This window comes from Crinia signifera, chromosome 1 (assembly GCF_055691185.1).
Source record: "Crinia signifera chromosome 1, ASM5569118v1, whole genome shotgun sequence".
In the NCBI taxonomy this organism is placed as follows: Eukaryota; Metazoa; Chordata; class Amphibia; order Anura; family Myobatrachidae; genus Crinia; species Crinia signifera.
In genome coordinates, this window is record NC_139217.1 from 89052328 (window position 1) to 89067803 (window position 15476).

At 43.5% G+C, this 15476-nt stretch overlaps 1 protein-coding gene across 1 annotated transcript in view; it reads left to right on the forward strand.

The window, feature by feature from the left end:
• Positions 1-15476, forward strand: part of MTMR7 (myotubularin related protein 7) — a 77766-nt gene that overhangs the window by 24546 nt on the left and 37744 nt on the right. The window contains exon 2 of the mRNA XM_083169695.1: positions 10698-10820. Within this exon, the coding sequence (XP_083025821.1) occupies positions 10698-10820 (123 nt within the window). The remainder of the gene's footprint in view (positions 1-10697; positions 10821-15476) is intronic.

Here is a 15476-nt window from a genome sequence, read left to right on the forward strand (position 1 = left end):
GCAGCCCCCCCTGGGCATGCAGGGACATGTCTGCTGTCAGGGACAGCAGACATCGTCCCTCTGTCACTGCGTCTCGAGACGCAGTGACAGTTTAAACTCATGACGTACATTTATGCCATGTGTCGGGAAGTACCTCCCGGCCATGACGTAAATGTACGTCAAATGTCGGGAAGGGGTTAAACTATTCATTATTTTATGGATTTTTATGTATTTTAATCTTTGTACATCAACTGTATACACTATAATATATTCTCTGGACTATTGTTATTAGCATTCAGGCCGTTTTTCATGCTGATTAGTAGTGAAAGTTGTGGCACTGATTGTATGTGATGTAAGCCGGGCTATTCAGGTTCCGATTGGAGAATTGGTGACCATGTGATCCAGCGGCTACCTGTTAAAAGGATCTAAGAACTATTGATGGCTTGTCTTGAAAAAGGAACTCAGGTTCCGAAACGCGTTGACGCCGTCCTACCTGCTCCATATAGCAGCGTTTCTACAGAAGGGAACCAGGACCGTTCAGAAGTGTTTACAGCGGCTGCGTCTGCAGCGCGAACCCGCCGGATCATCTGCGCTTCCGAACGTGCACCTGTGCCCCGCTATCCCTGTGTGTTTTTATCGTGTGGAATAAAAGTTTGTTACCCCCCATCGAGTGACTACCGAGTGACTGCCTGGTTGATCCAAGTACCTGTTACACGCACGCGAGACTGAACTTAAAAGTAAGTTTTGTTTCAATTTTGACACACAGATGTTCTTTTGAAGATTGCTTTCCCTGACAAAGTACCAGCTACGTGAACGCGGGACAGAATTCTAAAGTAAGTTTTCTGTCTACCGCACACGTCCAGGGAGGTGATCAGTGAGATCGGTCAGACTCTTCAACTGAGTGAGGATCAGATTGCAATACTCATCTCCTGAGGCATCCACACTGGGAGATTAGTTATTGTATTTAGCGCTAGTGACGGTCCAATTTTGGATTTTTTTGTGTTACTATTGGGAGATAGATGGTTTCCCGGACCCATTCTAGCTGCTCATCATTTATTTGATTCTGTATATATTCTATCATTTATTTGATTATATATTCCATCACGCCAGGTTACAAAATCGTTCCATTTACCAGCATTGTATTTTCCATCTTTCTTTGTGACCGGCTGTGATTAACAAACAAAAACATGTTTAAACACAGATTGATTCGCACGGAATGTGCCAGCAATTTGTTTGATTTTTCTTCAGATAATGTTATTATTGCAGATGAGAGTCTTGATAGTGGCATGTACAAAATGGAAAAACTGTTGATAAAAGAGGGAAAACTGTGGTGGGAGACCGCCACTCTAGAACAGTACTTGAAAGACAATATTATACCCAGGGGTCTTAGAGTAGATAAACTTCCCTCATTTACGACAGAATCCGAGGATTTCAAAACAGAATGGTCTAAAATTCTTAATCATTGCTCTAATTCGTTGATGAGACTGATTATTAAAGAAAAAAATCTATCGCTTAAAAAATTGGGGGAAGATATAGAGAACTTGCACACACTCATTAAACCTTATGAGAAATCGGAGGACTTTAAATCTTTAGAGAAATCTATGGCTGTTAAAATAGAAAAAAATGAAAAGGAACTTAGAAGCAAAAAACATAAAAAATACCAAAGAGATCAGAATGACTATAAAACTGGTAATGAATACAAATGGAAAACATCCAAAGATATTATCCCAGATACAGTCCCGAAAAGAACTGATCCACCTAAATTTACCAAAACCAGACCCATTCTTTCTAAACCACCAGGCACCCCCGTTCGCAATAAAAGATTTATTCATAGACAATATAATACGCAGAATCAGGAAGAAGTACCTCCCCGTTATACTCCTTACAGGAGAGATAACCAATATAGGTCAAATAAGAACAACCAATATACAGAATCCCACAATCCATCAAAGGCCAACTGGAGGAGGAACAGGGGGGAGGATAGATACCCGATTGATCCGGTGGGAAATGAGGTTTCCAATTTCCACGAGAGAGAGAACCGTTTTTTAGAAAAACGACGACCACTAAACCAGCACAGATAATTGTATCTACATTCAAAAGGGGTAAACGGGGAGGTCGGTTCTTGGGTATGTCTAAGAAGAAAAGAAATAAACTTAAACGTATCGAGACCCCTTGCCCCGAAATAATAGAGAATATCGTTACAGACGAAATCATTACCCTCCCTAAAACTAAAATTTTTAATCTTAGCGATTATACCCTTACTGTTGAAGAACAGAATGTGCTGGAAAAAGGCTTGAAATTTTCACCATCCAGTCGGGCCAACGAGTTTGATGTGTTCATCGACCTTCAACGTTTTATTAGAAAACTTACTTTAAAAAAATTCTTCGATGAGCAACCATCGATAGAAACACCACCACCCCAACCAGGGGGGGTGAAGATTTTCAGAAAAAAATCCACCTTTTTTCCCCGCCATAAAAAAGGTTCCCACATCGATGTTTTTGAAAAATTGGTTAGAGAGGATTTAGAACAAACTTCATTCAAATCCATTAAAACACCCAACCTCACCAAAACACAACGAGATGCACTTATTTCCCTAAAAAACAATCAACAAATTGTAATAAAACCCGCCGACAAAGGCGGCGGGATTGTCATCCTAAATAGAGATGACTATCATCTAGAAATAATGCGTCAATTAACAGACAAAAACACCTACAAAAAGCTCCGTAGTGACCCCACAGTCTTAATGCAGAAAAAAATGGAGGTATTTATTAATCTGTACACTACTGAACAAGTTATTACAGAAAAAGAAGCTGGTTTTCTGTTTGTAGACAATCCATCCACCCCGGTACTCTATGTACTACCTAAAGTACACAAGTCGACTACCAAACCCCCGGGTAGACCGATAGTTGCCAGCATCGGATCAGTTACCTCTAATTTATCGAGTTTCCTGGATAACCGTATACAACCGATGGTCAAAACTAGCAGATCTTATGCAAAAGACACCATTTCTGTCATCAATAAAATCGACGGAGTCAAATGGGATCACCACTATCGTTTGGTCACAGCCGATGTTAGAGCATTGTACACTATCATACAGCATAAGGATGGCTTAGCGGCGATGCAGTACCATTTGGACAATAACGGAGTGACCGAAAAAGAAAAGAATTTTATTTTGGACGGTATCAGTCTCGTACTGAATAATAATTTTTTTTGGTATGCAGGTGATTATTACCTGCAGACAGCGGGGACAGCGATGGGTGCCAAGCTGGCACCGGGGTATGCCAACTTGTTCCTGGCACATTGGGAAGACCAATGTGTATGGACAGGGCACCCCTGGGAGGCCAGCTTGGCACTCTGGACCCGTTATATTGACGATGTCCTGTTTATTTGGGGTGGAGACGATGAGTCACTTAATGCCATCTGTTCCCACTTGAATAGTAACAACCTTAACATTGAGCTTACATTCACCATCAGCCCCCTTGAGGTGAATTTTTTGGACCTCACTATCTATATAGATGGTGGCTGCATAAAAACTAAAAACTTCATTAAACCTACGGACTGCAATTCGTATATAGGGTTTGACAGCAACCACCATCATAATTGGATACGCAGCATCCCTAATAGTCAGTTTCAACGGTTAAGGAGAAACTGTAGCGATGCTGACGTATTTAAGCTTCAAGCCAAGCACATGGAACTGAATTTCAGAGAAAAAGGCTATGAGCCCAGGGCCATTAATGAAGCATTGGAAAGATGCAACAACATAGATAGAAAAGAGATGCTGCAGAGTAAAAGGCTCCCCACACAAAACAACAATGAAGTGCTCTTCATCTCTAAGTTTTCTTCCCAGCATCGTGTTGTTGAAAACATCATTAATAAGCATTGGGGCATTCTTATTAGAGATCCCGCCCTTAGACACCACCTGGGCAAAAAGCCCCGTTTCGTGTATAGGAGAGCAGATAATCTGAAGAGTCTGCTTGTGAAGAGTGCTGTCCCCATCGATAAGAGACCATCGAGAATAACCTCCAAGGGTTTTTATCGATGCGGACAGTGCATTATGTGCAAATCATGTCAAACTGCCAGCAAGATCACCAGCTATAAGTCAAATACCACTAACAAGTCATATGACATTAAAGACTTTATAACTTGTGGTTCCAACAACTTAGTATATCTGTTAGAGTGCCAATGCGGCTGCCAATATGTAGGTCGCACTGGCCGGATGCTAAAGGAGAGGCTTGCTGAGCACAGCCGTAACATAAAAAAGGGTTACGAGCTGCACAGCCTATCCATGCATTTTAAAGAGAAGCACACATGTAACATCAAATATTTGAAGTCATTCTGCGGCATTAAATTATGTAACAAAAACTGGAGAACCCGCAACACAGAGAGTGACCTCGCCAGACTCGAAATGAGAACCATCTTCGAATTAAAAACATTGGCACCCAGAGGCTTAAATTCAGATTTCGAGTATAAATGGTTTCTATAATATTACTGTGCACTTTATTATTACTGTTGCTGCTATTTAAAATCATTGTTGCTGCTATTGTCACGTATAACCATTATGTCCTATCTAGGTTTATTTGACCTGACCTAATCCCTGTCTTTTTACTCTCTTATCTCCCCATGCCCGGCTTTTTATACTGTGGAAAGGGTTTAGGAGTACTGTATATGGACTTTATATGTTTTTTATAGTGATTTTAAACTATTCATTATTTTATGGATTTTTATGTATTTTAATCTTTGTACATCAACTGTATACACTATAATATATTCTCTGGACTATTGTTATTAGCATTCAGGCCGTTTTTCATGCTGATTAGTAGTGAAAGTTGTGGCACTGATTGTATGTGATGTAAGCCGGGCTATTCAGGTTCCGATTGGAGAATTGGTGACCATGTGATCCAGCGGCTACCTGTTAAAAGGATCTAAGAACTATTGATGGCTTGTCTTGAAAAAGGAACTCAGGTTCCGAAACGCGTTGACGCCGTCCTACCTGCTCCATATAGCAGCGTTTCTACAGAAGGGAACCAGGACCGTTCAGAAGTGTTTACAGCGGCTGCGTCTGCAGCGCGAACCCGCCGGATCATCTGCGCTTCCAAACGTGCACCTGTGCCCCGCTATCCCTGTGTGTTTTTATCGTGTGGAATAAAAGTTTGTTACCCCCCATCGAGTGACTACCGAGTGACTGCCTGGTTGATCCAAGTACCTGTTACACGCACGCGAGACTGAACTTAAAAGTAAGTTTTGTTTCAATTTTGACACACAGATGTTCTTTTGAAGATTGCTTTCCCTGACAAAGTACCAGCTACGTGAACGCGGGACAGAATTCTAAAGTAAGTTTTCTGTCTACCGCACACGTCCAGGGAGGTGATCAGTGAGATCGGTCAGACTCTTCAACTGAGTGAGGATCGGAGTGTTTTCCTGTACGTAGCATTACATGTGGAGATACAGACGCAGCCACACACACATTATACTGATTAATATAATATTTTCATAAGCAGGGTCTACTTGCGATGCAAATAAGAAGCAAATTGGGCAAAAAAGAAAAGATACCCAATTTTATATTAGAGCTGCCTGGGAACTGCAAGGCAGCTCCCAGTGCATGGCCTATTGTAACTCAAGTACCTGATTCATGTATAAGTGGGGATCACCTATGTGTGCAAAGAATATATATACACTGGCAGCTTATGAGAGGAGTGGGGCAGTGCACAGTCTCCACGCAGAGCTCCTCCTCTCACTCGGGTGGCTCTGACAAGTGGACTTTGGCGCTGTGAGGGTCTGTGGAGAAGTAAGTAGAATACATGACTACAGGGTGCACCCATTAATGACATGCTGCCGGATGTATTACATGGTTGAGCAATCATTTCATTGGTGTCCTTGTTTTCCATATAGAATTATGGGATCTCTTATTATGTTAGGTACCAAATACAAGCATTTGGAATGCTGACAGTTAGTAGACCAACAGCGGGATTTAAGGCCCCCATGCACTATGTGATTTTTGGCCGATTTCGGCCCTTTGGGCCGATAAATCGGGTGAAATCGCCCCCTAAATCGCATGTTTGTGACATCTGATCCAATCTGATGCGCGTTCCCGTGCTCATCAGATTGGATCAGGTGGTCGGACCTGCAGAACATAAGATATATCGGCATCTGAGCCATTTAGACGGCCAAAATCCCAGCACACCAAGTATTTTTACCCTACCCCTCCCACATCCTAACCTTTCCTCTCCCTACCCCACAGCAAAACCCTAATTTTCAATATAACCCTAACCCTTACCCTAGTGCCTAACCCCAACTCTGGTCTTTAGCTCTTCGATGTTTCGGGATTGTGTCCTTTTGGGATCCCACTATGGATGTTCTGTCTGTATGTTAACCGCATCCTATTATGTTACCACCTAGTTGTTATCTTTTCTTGATACAAATACTAAAGGTGCGTGCACACGGGCTATAATTGCTGGCAATATGGTCGCTGAGTGACCATATTGCCAGCGATTGAAGTGTGCACCTGTTTTTAGCCCCCTTATGATCGCTGGTCACAGGAGCTTGCTCCTGAACCATGAACCAGCTGATTCCCTCTGCGGCTCCCCCGGGAGAGGTACCCTTTCATCAGCGACCATCTCTGGTCGCTGATGAAAAGGAGACGCTGAGCAATATATCGCCCCGTGTGTACACAGCTTTAGCCTAACAGCTGCGTTGTGTTTTGCATGTGTCATTACTATACATAAACAAAACGTAGAAATAAATACACTGATTCAGCTGAGATTATAAAAGGTCATCCAAACAGCGCAGCCCAACAAGGCACAGCAACAGCTGCAACTGGCTGCCTTAAACCACGACTAGGGTATCTACCTCATCCTCCCATTTGCCTAATTTTATTATTTTCATTACCCTACCCATTTACACACCATGCAAGAGGACATATGGTACAGTACAATGGAAATATTGTGCAGTTAATGGACTTTACAAATACATACATCCAAGTGCCATCCCTAGGCACCTGCCTCACATGCCTAATGGGAGATTCACCATTCACATTACATACATTGGCTGAGTAGCAGCTGACGGGACGGGCAAGGTAGAAGGTGATGAGTGGCCCTCTCTCAGCAACACTGATTCCTCAAGCAAGGATAAGTGGTGCACACTTTTTATCTACCTCAGTTGGTGCATTATATTAAAGAGTAACCTACAGTATCTAGACATAAAATTGCGGCGAGTGAAGGGGGGTGAGTTGAATACTAGCAGGTATATAGATGATTTGTTTTTTGTTTGGGATGGGGATTTGGATTCTGTTACACATTTCACAAATAGTCTTAATAAGAATAGTTACGGATTAAAGTTCACCAGTAATTTTCACCCAAGCAGTGTTCATTTCCTGGATATCGCCCTTACGATAGAAGGAGGCAAAGTGCAAACTGAGACCTACATCAAAAGTGTGGACCAAAATAGGTACCTCAACTTTCAGAGCAATCACTATAAAAAGTGGAAATCTAATATCCCTAAGAGTCAATTCATGCGGATAAAGCGAAATTGCTCAACAACTGGAGCATTCAAAAGACAAAGTGAGAATATTCGTCAGTCTTTCCTTGAGCAGGGCTACCCCCCCAAATTACTGCATTAGTCCATGGAGGTAGTGGAGAGGATGGATAGAGGTAAATTGTTAGGCCTAGATGTGGTAGCACAGGAGACCAGAGAAGGGAAACAGAAGAGCTTTAGGGATAGGAAGGCGGTGTTTGTCACACAATATAATACGAAAGCACTAGAGATCAAAAAGATACTCAAAAATAATTTACATTTGTTAAAGTCAGATGAAATTCTGAATAAAGAAATTGATTTTGATAATACAGTGGTCTTTAGGAGAGCACGTAATTTAAAAGAAAGATTGGCGCCAAGTTTTTTCAAAAAGAAAAAAGAGAAACGGGATAAGGTAGGAACTACCTGGCTCCCACCCAAACCAGAGGGATATCATCGTTGTGGAGAGGGGGGGGCGGGGGGTTCATGCAGCTCCTGTTTAACCTCTGAGAAAAAATACACCAGCTTCTCATCCTATGTCTCCGGTGAAACCTTCCCAATCAAAACCTTCATTAACTGTAGGACAAAATACATAATCTATCTCCTAACTTGCGGGTGCGGCCTGCAGTATGTAGGCCGCACTATTAGAAATCTCCATATTAGATATATGGAGCATAAAAGAAACATCACAAAAATGAGTAGGACTAACAGTCTCTATAGACACATGGCCGGTTGTCAAAGGGGAGTTATGAAGGGGGTTCATATGGTAGGGATTGAACATATCATGAGTACACCCCGAGGTGGGGATAGATATGTTCAACTGTGTAGGAGGGAGGCTTAATGGATCTTCTGTTTGAAAACCCTGAGCCCATTGGGATTAAATGATACAATAGTGCTGAATGGTACATAAAATTTCATTGTTGGTGCTATGTCAGTAGTAAAAACGTATCCTGGTCAGGGGGACTGGTTGGGGACAGGGTGGGAGATTTTCATTACTATGTATCATGTAGCATACATGATTTATGATATATGGGGTTGCTATGCTGGATTAGATTGTAATGTTATTATGTCAATATGGTCAACTAATATACAGGGGTGTCAATTTAATTTAATTTAGTTCAATTTATTGTGGGGGAGGTTGGGAATTAATAGCAGGGCAGAAGGGTCTAAACAAGTAATATCACTTAATAAGGGATGGTTAGGGGGAAGATAGTATAATATATATTATATAAATAAATAAAAAAATGGGGGGGGTGGGAAGGGGGGAGGGGAGGGGGGGGGTTCCGAGTTAGGGGTTAATTAACTAATTGATTAAACTAAATAAATAATTGGATTAATGATTTATTGCGTATATGTATTCATTTATGTATATACATGCACTTGCGGTTTTTATTATTATTATTATTATTATTATTTTTTAATATTATTATTATTATTATTATTATTATTATTATTATTTGGAATATGTACATATATATATTTTTTTAAATTATGAGTTGATTCCATGCATGCTGCCTAATGTATCCATATTCCTATGGACAGCTACAATTCCATCCTAATATATATGAAAAAAGTGTTGCTGAAATTTAAAAGTTTCCCAAAGTAGTCATTTATCATCATTTTTCTATGACCATTTTTTTATGACCATTATGATCTTGATTATTCATTAATAATATTATTTATTATTATTATTTATTAAATATTTATGTAATGTTTATTAGTATATTTTGAGGGATATTTTTGCTGCTGGTATTGTTGTCTTTCTGTGTTTTATGTGAGTATGTCCCTTTAAGGATTGCCGGCTACTATACAGATATGACAGTTGCTGTGGTATTCATAACAAAATAAACAAAGAGGCATAAATTAGCATGAGATTGAGGCATGGTGAACTTTCAATGGGCAAATGGACTATGAATATAGTTAAAGAATCAAATCCGTTTTTCAGATATGTAAATGAGGCATGTATTTGTGGGCAAATAATGGTTATGATCCTGGAGCACAAGTGAGGCTTGAAACGCAATAGACAAAATGGCCGCGGGAGCCTATAAATATATGAGAATGATAGTGAGGCTTGGAGTGAAAACCCGGAAGTGCGGGTAAAATGAAAGGCGCGAACATCGCCGCTATAAAAATGCTTGTTTCACATTCATGGGCTCAGACTGAGGAAGCCGCCGATTCTAGTGACAGGCGGAGAACGCGTTTTTGAGCCCTATTCACCGCTGGTCCTGCACTGATCCTGCAGAAGCGCACCACACGTGGATTACAAATAATTACCTAGCTGGCTGGTCCAGCAGGAGAAGGTCCCCATTGCAGCTATTTCCGGAGTACATCTCTGGTAATTCGTGGAGAGACTGACCTGAGTTCTATTTACCATCTAAAACAGCGCAAATCAAGTGTACAGGACCGGTAACTATATGAAACAACTTATAAGCCTCTAGATAATTTGCACAAAGCCTCATTTATTGCCTCATTCATTGCCACAATCTAAGTGACTGTACCAAACGGCATTCTCAGCTAATCAAGCTTTTATTATATGTTCATTGTTGTCTGTCCTGTTTGTCTGTTGTTTTTGTGCACATGAATTGTAAAGGAGGGGGGAATATTAATTACTTTGCTATGTTATTTTAATAAAATGCTTTATATTCTTTACTAAAAACGTGGTCATTTAATTACTGAGCAGGTCCGCGCTTCTTAAAGCGACAGACACTCTTTTGTGTCTGCCACTTATTTTATTTTCTACATCTTGTACTATCTAAGGGATCGACACTCCCTATATAAAGAAGCAGCGATTATGCTGCCCATTTAAATAAATAAATAATTGATTGAATCACTGCCCCTGTCAAAGTGACAGATCTATGTATACTTTTTTATGGTGTTAAATATATACCCATTGGGGAAGCTATAAATCACTTTTTGGGAACTAGAGATCTAGCACGACTAGCGCTACGGAGTGGCCCTAGGGTCACTAAATTTTTCTGGGAGTTGAATACTGATGGCGAGCTATGACAGCAGGCAGTGCTGATAGCTCGCCATTATATACACACCATAGACTGCTTAAAAGTATAGATAGTAAAAAAATACATATATTTTAATATATTGTACATTTGTTTTCTCTCATAACAATGGTTTCCAGTCTCGTGAACAGGTCTATAAATATAGATACATTGCCTTATGATGTTTACTGTAATGTTCTTATTTGTTTTTTGTTAAAGGTTGAAAATGTGCGCCTATTTGACCAGATATCTTCCAGGAAGGCGGCCTTGGGAACCTTGTATCTCACAGCAACTCACGTCATTTTCGTTGAAAATATCTCAGAAACTCGCAAAGAAACTTGGGTATATTAGTCCGAAACTCTTTATGTTATGAAAATGAGATGTTCCATAAACAAGCATGTGCAGGTGGAGGGGAACCTAATACCCCTTTCCCACTGCAGCTCTTAAATGGTAAACTGCCCTTTTTTTAGCCTTTTTAAACGTGTAGAGCTGCAGTGGGAATACTCCAGGTTGCTTTACCCGTTTAACAAATACCGGTATTTGTTAAATGGGTAAAAAACAGTGTTTTACCCGTTTAAGAGCCGTTTTTTTTGGCAGTGGGAAAGGGTCTTAAACGGTATTTAGTAATAATAATAAAGGTTAAGAACATGATTGGCTGATGATTGTACACACCACATCCTGTGGGGCAAGAAAAGTCAATTTTAATGCAGGGACGTGCAGTCAGGGGAGGCAGGGGAGGCAGTGCCTCCCCTGTCATAAATGATTTAAAAAAATTACAAAAATATTTATAACACATATACTGCGCTATAAATATCTTATTAATTATTTTTATTATTTATAACGTAGGACAATGTGAGAGTGTAGGAGGCAATGGGAGCTGTGCCTCCCGTTGACAATTGAAAAATGTCAGCAGGGGGGGGCGGGGCTAAGCCACGGGGAGAAAAGCATCTGAAAAGCCCATTCAAAATCAATGGGAAAGCGGCATCTACACATCTGCCTCAGTGACAGCGATGCACGACCCTGTCACTGAGGCAGATGTGATAGGACAGCGGATCAGGCTGTCACACACTGACAGCCTATGTCCGCTGTCATGCTAAACTGTGGTGGCTGCGCTGTCTCCTGCGCTGTCGCCTGGCTCCCGTTCCTCCTCCCGCCATCAGTGGAGCCCCGGCATCGGCATTTCAGGGAGGCATGACTCACCTCCTCCTCCCGCTGCCGCGGACCTGCTGGGTGGCCTGGCTCCCCTTCCTTTTCCCGACGCTGCTGGAGCCCCGGCTTATGCATATCAGAGTGGTCAGGCTCACCTTCATCCTCCGCTCCACCCGCTGTCCTGCGCCCAGCTCCCCTCCCTCCTCTTGCTGCTGCTGGAGCCCCTGCATTTCAGGATGGCTCGATTCCCTTCCTCCTCCCACTGCGGCTCTGCCGGGTTACCTGGCTTTCCACTACGCCGATGGTGCCCAGGCTTCAGTGGGGACAGTGACCGCGGGCGACAGCTGTATCCCCGGTCTACGATGGATGTCCCGGCTCATGAGCGACACAGGTACAGGGAACTGGGACTCGCTTTCATTATACAGTATATATATATTGGTTAGCTTATATGTGGTCTGTTCACATAACAAGGAACAGCAAATATATTAACTATGTATGTGTGCATTTGACACATGTGCCTACCCTATTTTTTATTTTTATTTTTTTTGCCTCACCTAACACTAACCTCACCGCACGTCACTGTTTTAATGACAGCCCATGTTTACTATGGGTTTAAACGGGTTGCTTTGTGGTTTAAACGGGTACAATGTGAATGTGACAAAAACAGAATTTAAACGGCAATTTACTGTTTAAGAGCTGCAGTGAGAAAGGGTCTTTATGGCTCTTACCCATTTAAAGACCCGTTTACAAATACCGGGTTATTACCCGTTTAGGCAGTGGGAAAGCAGCATAACAGGGTGGTGAAATTAGTAAGGCAATGTGTGACCCAAAGTAATACAATTTGTTAGTATATTACTGAACATTTCCAAACAGCAACAATGTTTTCTTTCTGTTAGTGCTGCGCTTTGCTCCTTAGGGTTGTGTGGGTGATAATGAATGGATGATTGCTGAGTGGTTGTGAATTACGTTTTATTTGAACAAGGTGCAGGTTTATACAAGGTGCATACAATGTGAATACAATGTATCGGTTTACTTGTTACATAACGTGCAGATATAAAATAGGTACTTATGTAATATCTGGGCTTCCGTTTTTCTTATGAGACCGCGTCCCCTCGCGGGGCTCGCTGCGCTCGCCACGCTTCGGGCACGGTGGCTCGCTGCGCTCGCCACACTATATAAAATCAACTCCATGCGTAGTTGGATAGTAGGGGTATGAAAAAATGGGGTGCATTTAACATGGGAGTCCAGATAATACATAAGTACCATAAAATATATAATAATAAAAAGTAAATACAATCAAATGCGTAATGTGGGCTCAATAATGTGGGTTGGCAGTGGTGACTGTTGTTCAGTGTCACCTGCCGGTGGGTCAGGTAGCGGCGTCCCGCTGGCCTGTGCCCTGAGTATCCTCGATATCCTTAGTGCGGTGGTGGTAAGTGGCAAAAGGTTCTTAGTCTTTGGGTGCCCAGGTGTGCTTTTGTAGGCAGGGGTACAGTTGTAGGCAGGGGTACAGTTAAGGAGGAGCCGGCGATGTTCTTAATCCTCCTCGTATGTTCTCCTGTTTTTGTTGCGGACGGGCAGGGAGGTTTGCTATGGCTGGTCTGGACTCACCGTGTGCTGTTTCCCCACGGGTGGGTCTCCCCGTTGAAGGCTGGATGGTGTCCTGCCTCCCCCGGTGTAACCCGCCGTGGGTACCGCTAGCGTGGCGTGTCTGGCGGGGGTCGCGGGCGGGTGATGCTTGTGATCGCAGCCCGCCGCCCGTAGTTTTCCGCCGACGGACCTGTCAATACTCACCTACCCTGGATCCGTCTTCAGGTTCGGCATGTGGGACTTGCTGCGTGCCGGTCTGGAGGCGTCTCGGTTCCTGGCTGGTCTGTACTACAACGCTGCAGTGTTTCTTCTGCTGTGCCGGTGGGATTGCACAGTGCAGTTGCGCGGATGTCCGTGATGGCGGGGGTGACGGGGATATCGGGGATGCCTCTTCTGGTTGCTGCCAATCTCGTAGGTGCTGCTCAACTGCCAGCTGATTACCAAATGAATGACAGTGTACAGAATGAATGACTGACAGAACAGACCAGCAAGTAAGAAATCACCAACGCCCCCACAGCCGACATCCACCAATCAGATGACGACACTGAACCACAGAGCACCCGCCCACAGCTGATTTAAACCCAGCCATACAAACAACTGCAAAACTCCCAAGAAGAAGGCCAGAAGGCCGAAACGCGTTGGAGCACACACAGCAAACCCCAAAGAAGCACCTACGAGATTGGCAGCAACCAGAAGAGGCATCCCCGATATACCCGTCACCCCCGCCATCACGGACATCCGCGCAACTGCACTGTGCAATCCCACCGGCACAGCAGAAGAAACACCGCAGCGTGTAGTACAGACCAGCCAGGAACCGAGACGCCTCCAGACCGGCACGCAGCAAGTCCCACACGCCGAACCTGAAGACGGATCCAGGGTAGGTGAGTATTGACAGGTCCGTCGGCGGAAAACTACGGGCTGCGATCACAAGCATCACCCGCCCGCGACCCCCGCCAGACACGCCACGCTAGCGGTACCCACGGTGGGTTACACCGGGGGAGGCAGGACACCATCCAGCCTTCAACGGGGAGACCCACCCGCGGGGAAACAGCACACGGTGAGTCCAGACCAGCCATAGCAAACCTCCCTGCCCGTCCGCAACAAAAACAGGAGAACATACGAGGAGGATTAAGAACATCGCCGGCTCCTCCTTAACTGTACCCCTGCCTACAACTGTACCCCTGCCTACAAAAGCACACCTGGGCACCCAAAGACTAAGAACCTTTTGCCACTTACCACCACCGCACTAAGGATATCGAGGATACTCAGGGCACAGGCCAGCGGGACGCCGCTACCTGATCCACCGGCAGGTGACACTGAACAACAGTCACCACTGCCAACCCACATTATTGAGCCCACATTACGCATTTGATTGTATTTACTTTTTATTATTATATATTTTATAACTGCACGTTATGTAACAAGTAAACCGATACATTGTATTCACATTGTATGCACCTTGTATAAACCTGCACCTTGTTCAAATAAAACGTAATTCACAACCACTCAGCAATCATCCATTCATTATCACCCACACAACCCAATTTTGCCAAACTATCCGGATCGGTCACCGGACAAGTACAGCAGCTAGCACCGCCCCCCTAAAAAACCCCAGTGCGCAGGACCCACCCCAAGAAAATCATACTGCAAACAGCAACAATATAATGCAGGTCACTGGTGTTATTTTAATAAGGTTTCTCCTTTGCCCCTGTGCACGGCTGTGAATACGTTTGCAGCAGTGCACACGGGGAAAATCACTCACCATCAAATTAGTTTCCTCCTGCTCGCAGCGCTGAGTAAGTCTAGTCCCACTCAACGCTGCGAAGGCTGTGGTGAGAAGGAGGCTGCTGCTGACGCCAACAGCTCTCCCTCCCAATGGCTGGGGAATGCCTGTGGCATGGGGAAAGCATCTGTCAATCACCTTGCGAGCAGCCAGTGAAGGCTAGCCTCTGCATGGTCCGTTCGCAAGGGGTTCCAGCGCAAGCGAACAGCGTGTTGTGTGCATGACCGGTCTTTCGCATGGGTCTGAATCGGGCCAGTAGTCACGTACTGTATTCCTATGATCAGAGTAAATTAGTTATTGCTATGTGGTATGATATAACTCCTGCTGTGCTCTCTGCGTTATACGTAACTGTCTGAATGCGGAAACTTCTATTAAGGGATCAGTTTGTAATAATGTTCATCCAAAAATAGTGACGCACCTGAAAAGTAACAGAATACATCATAATTGCTGTTCATATATCTGTGGGCCTGTGACTG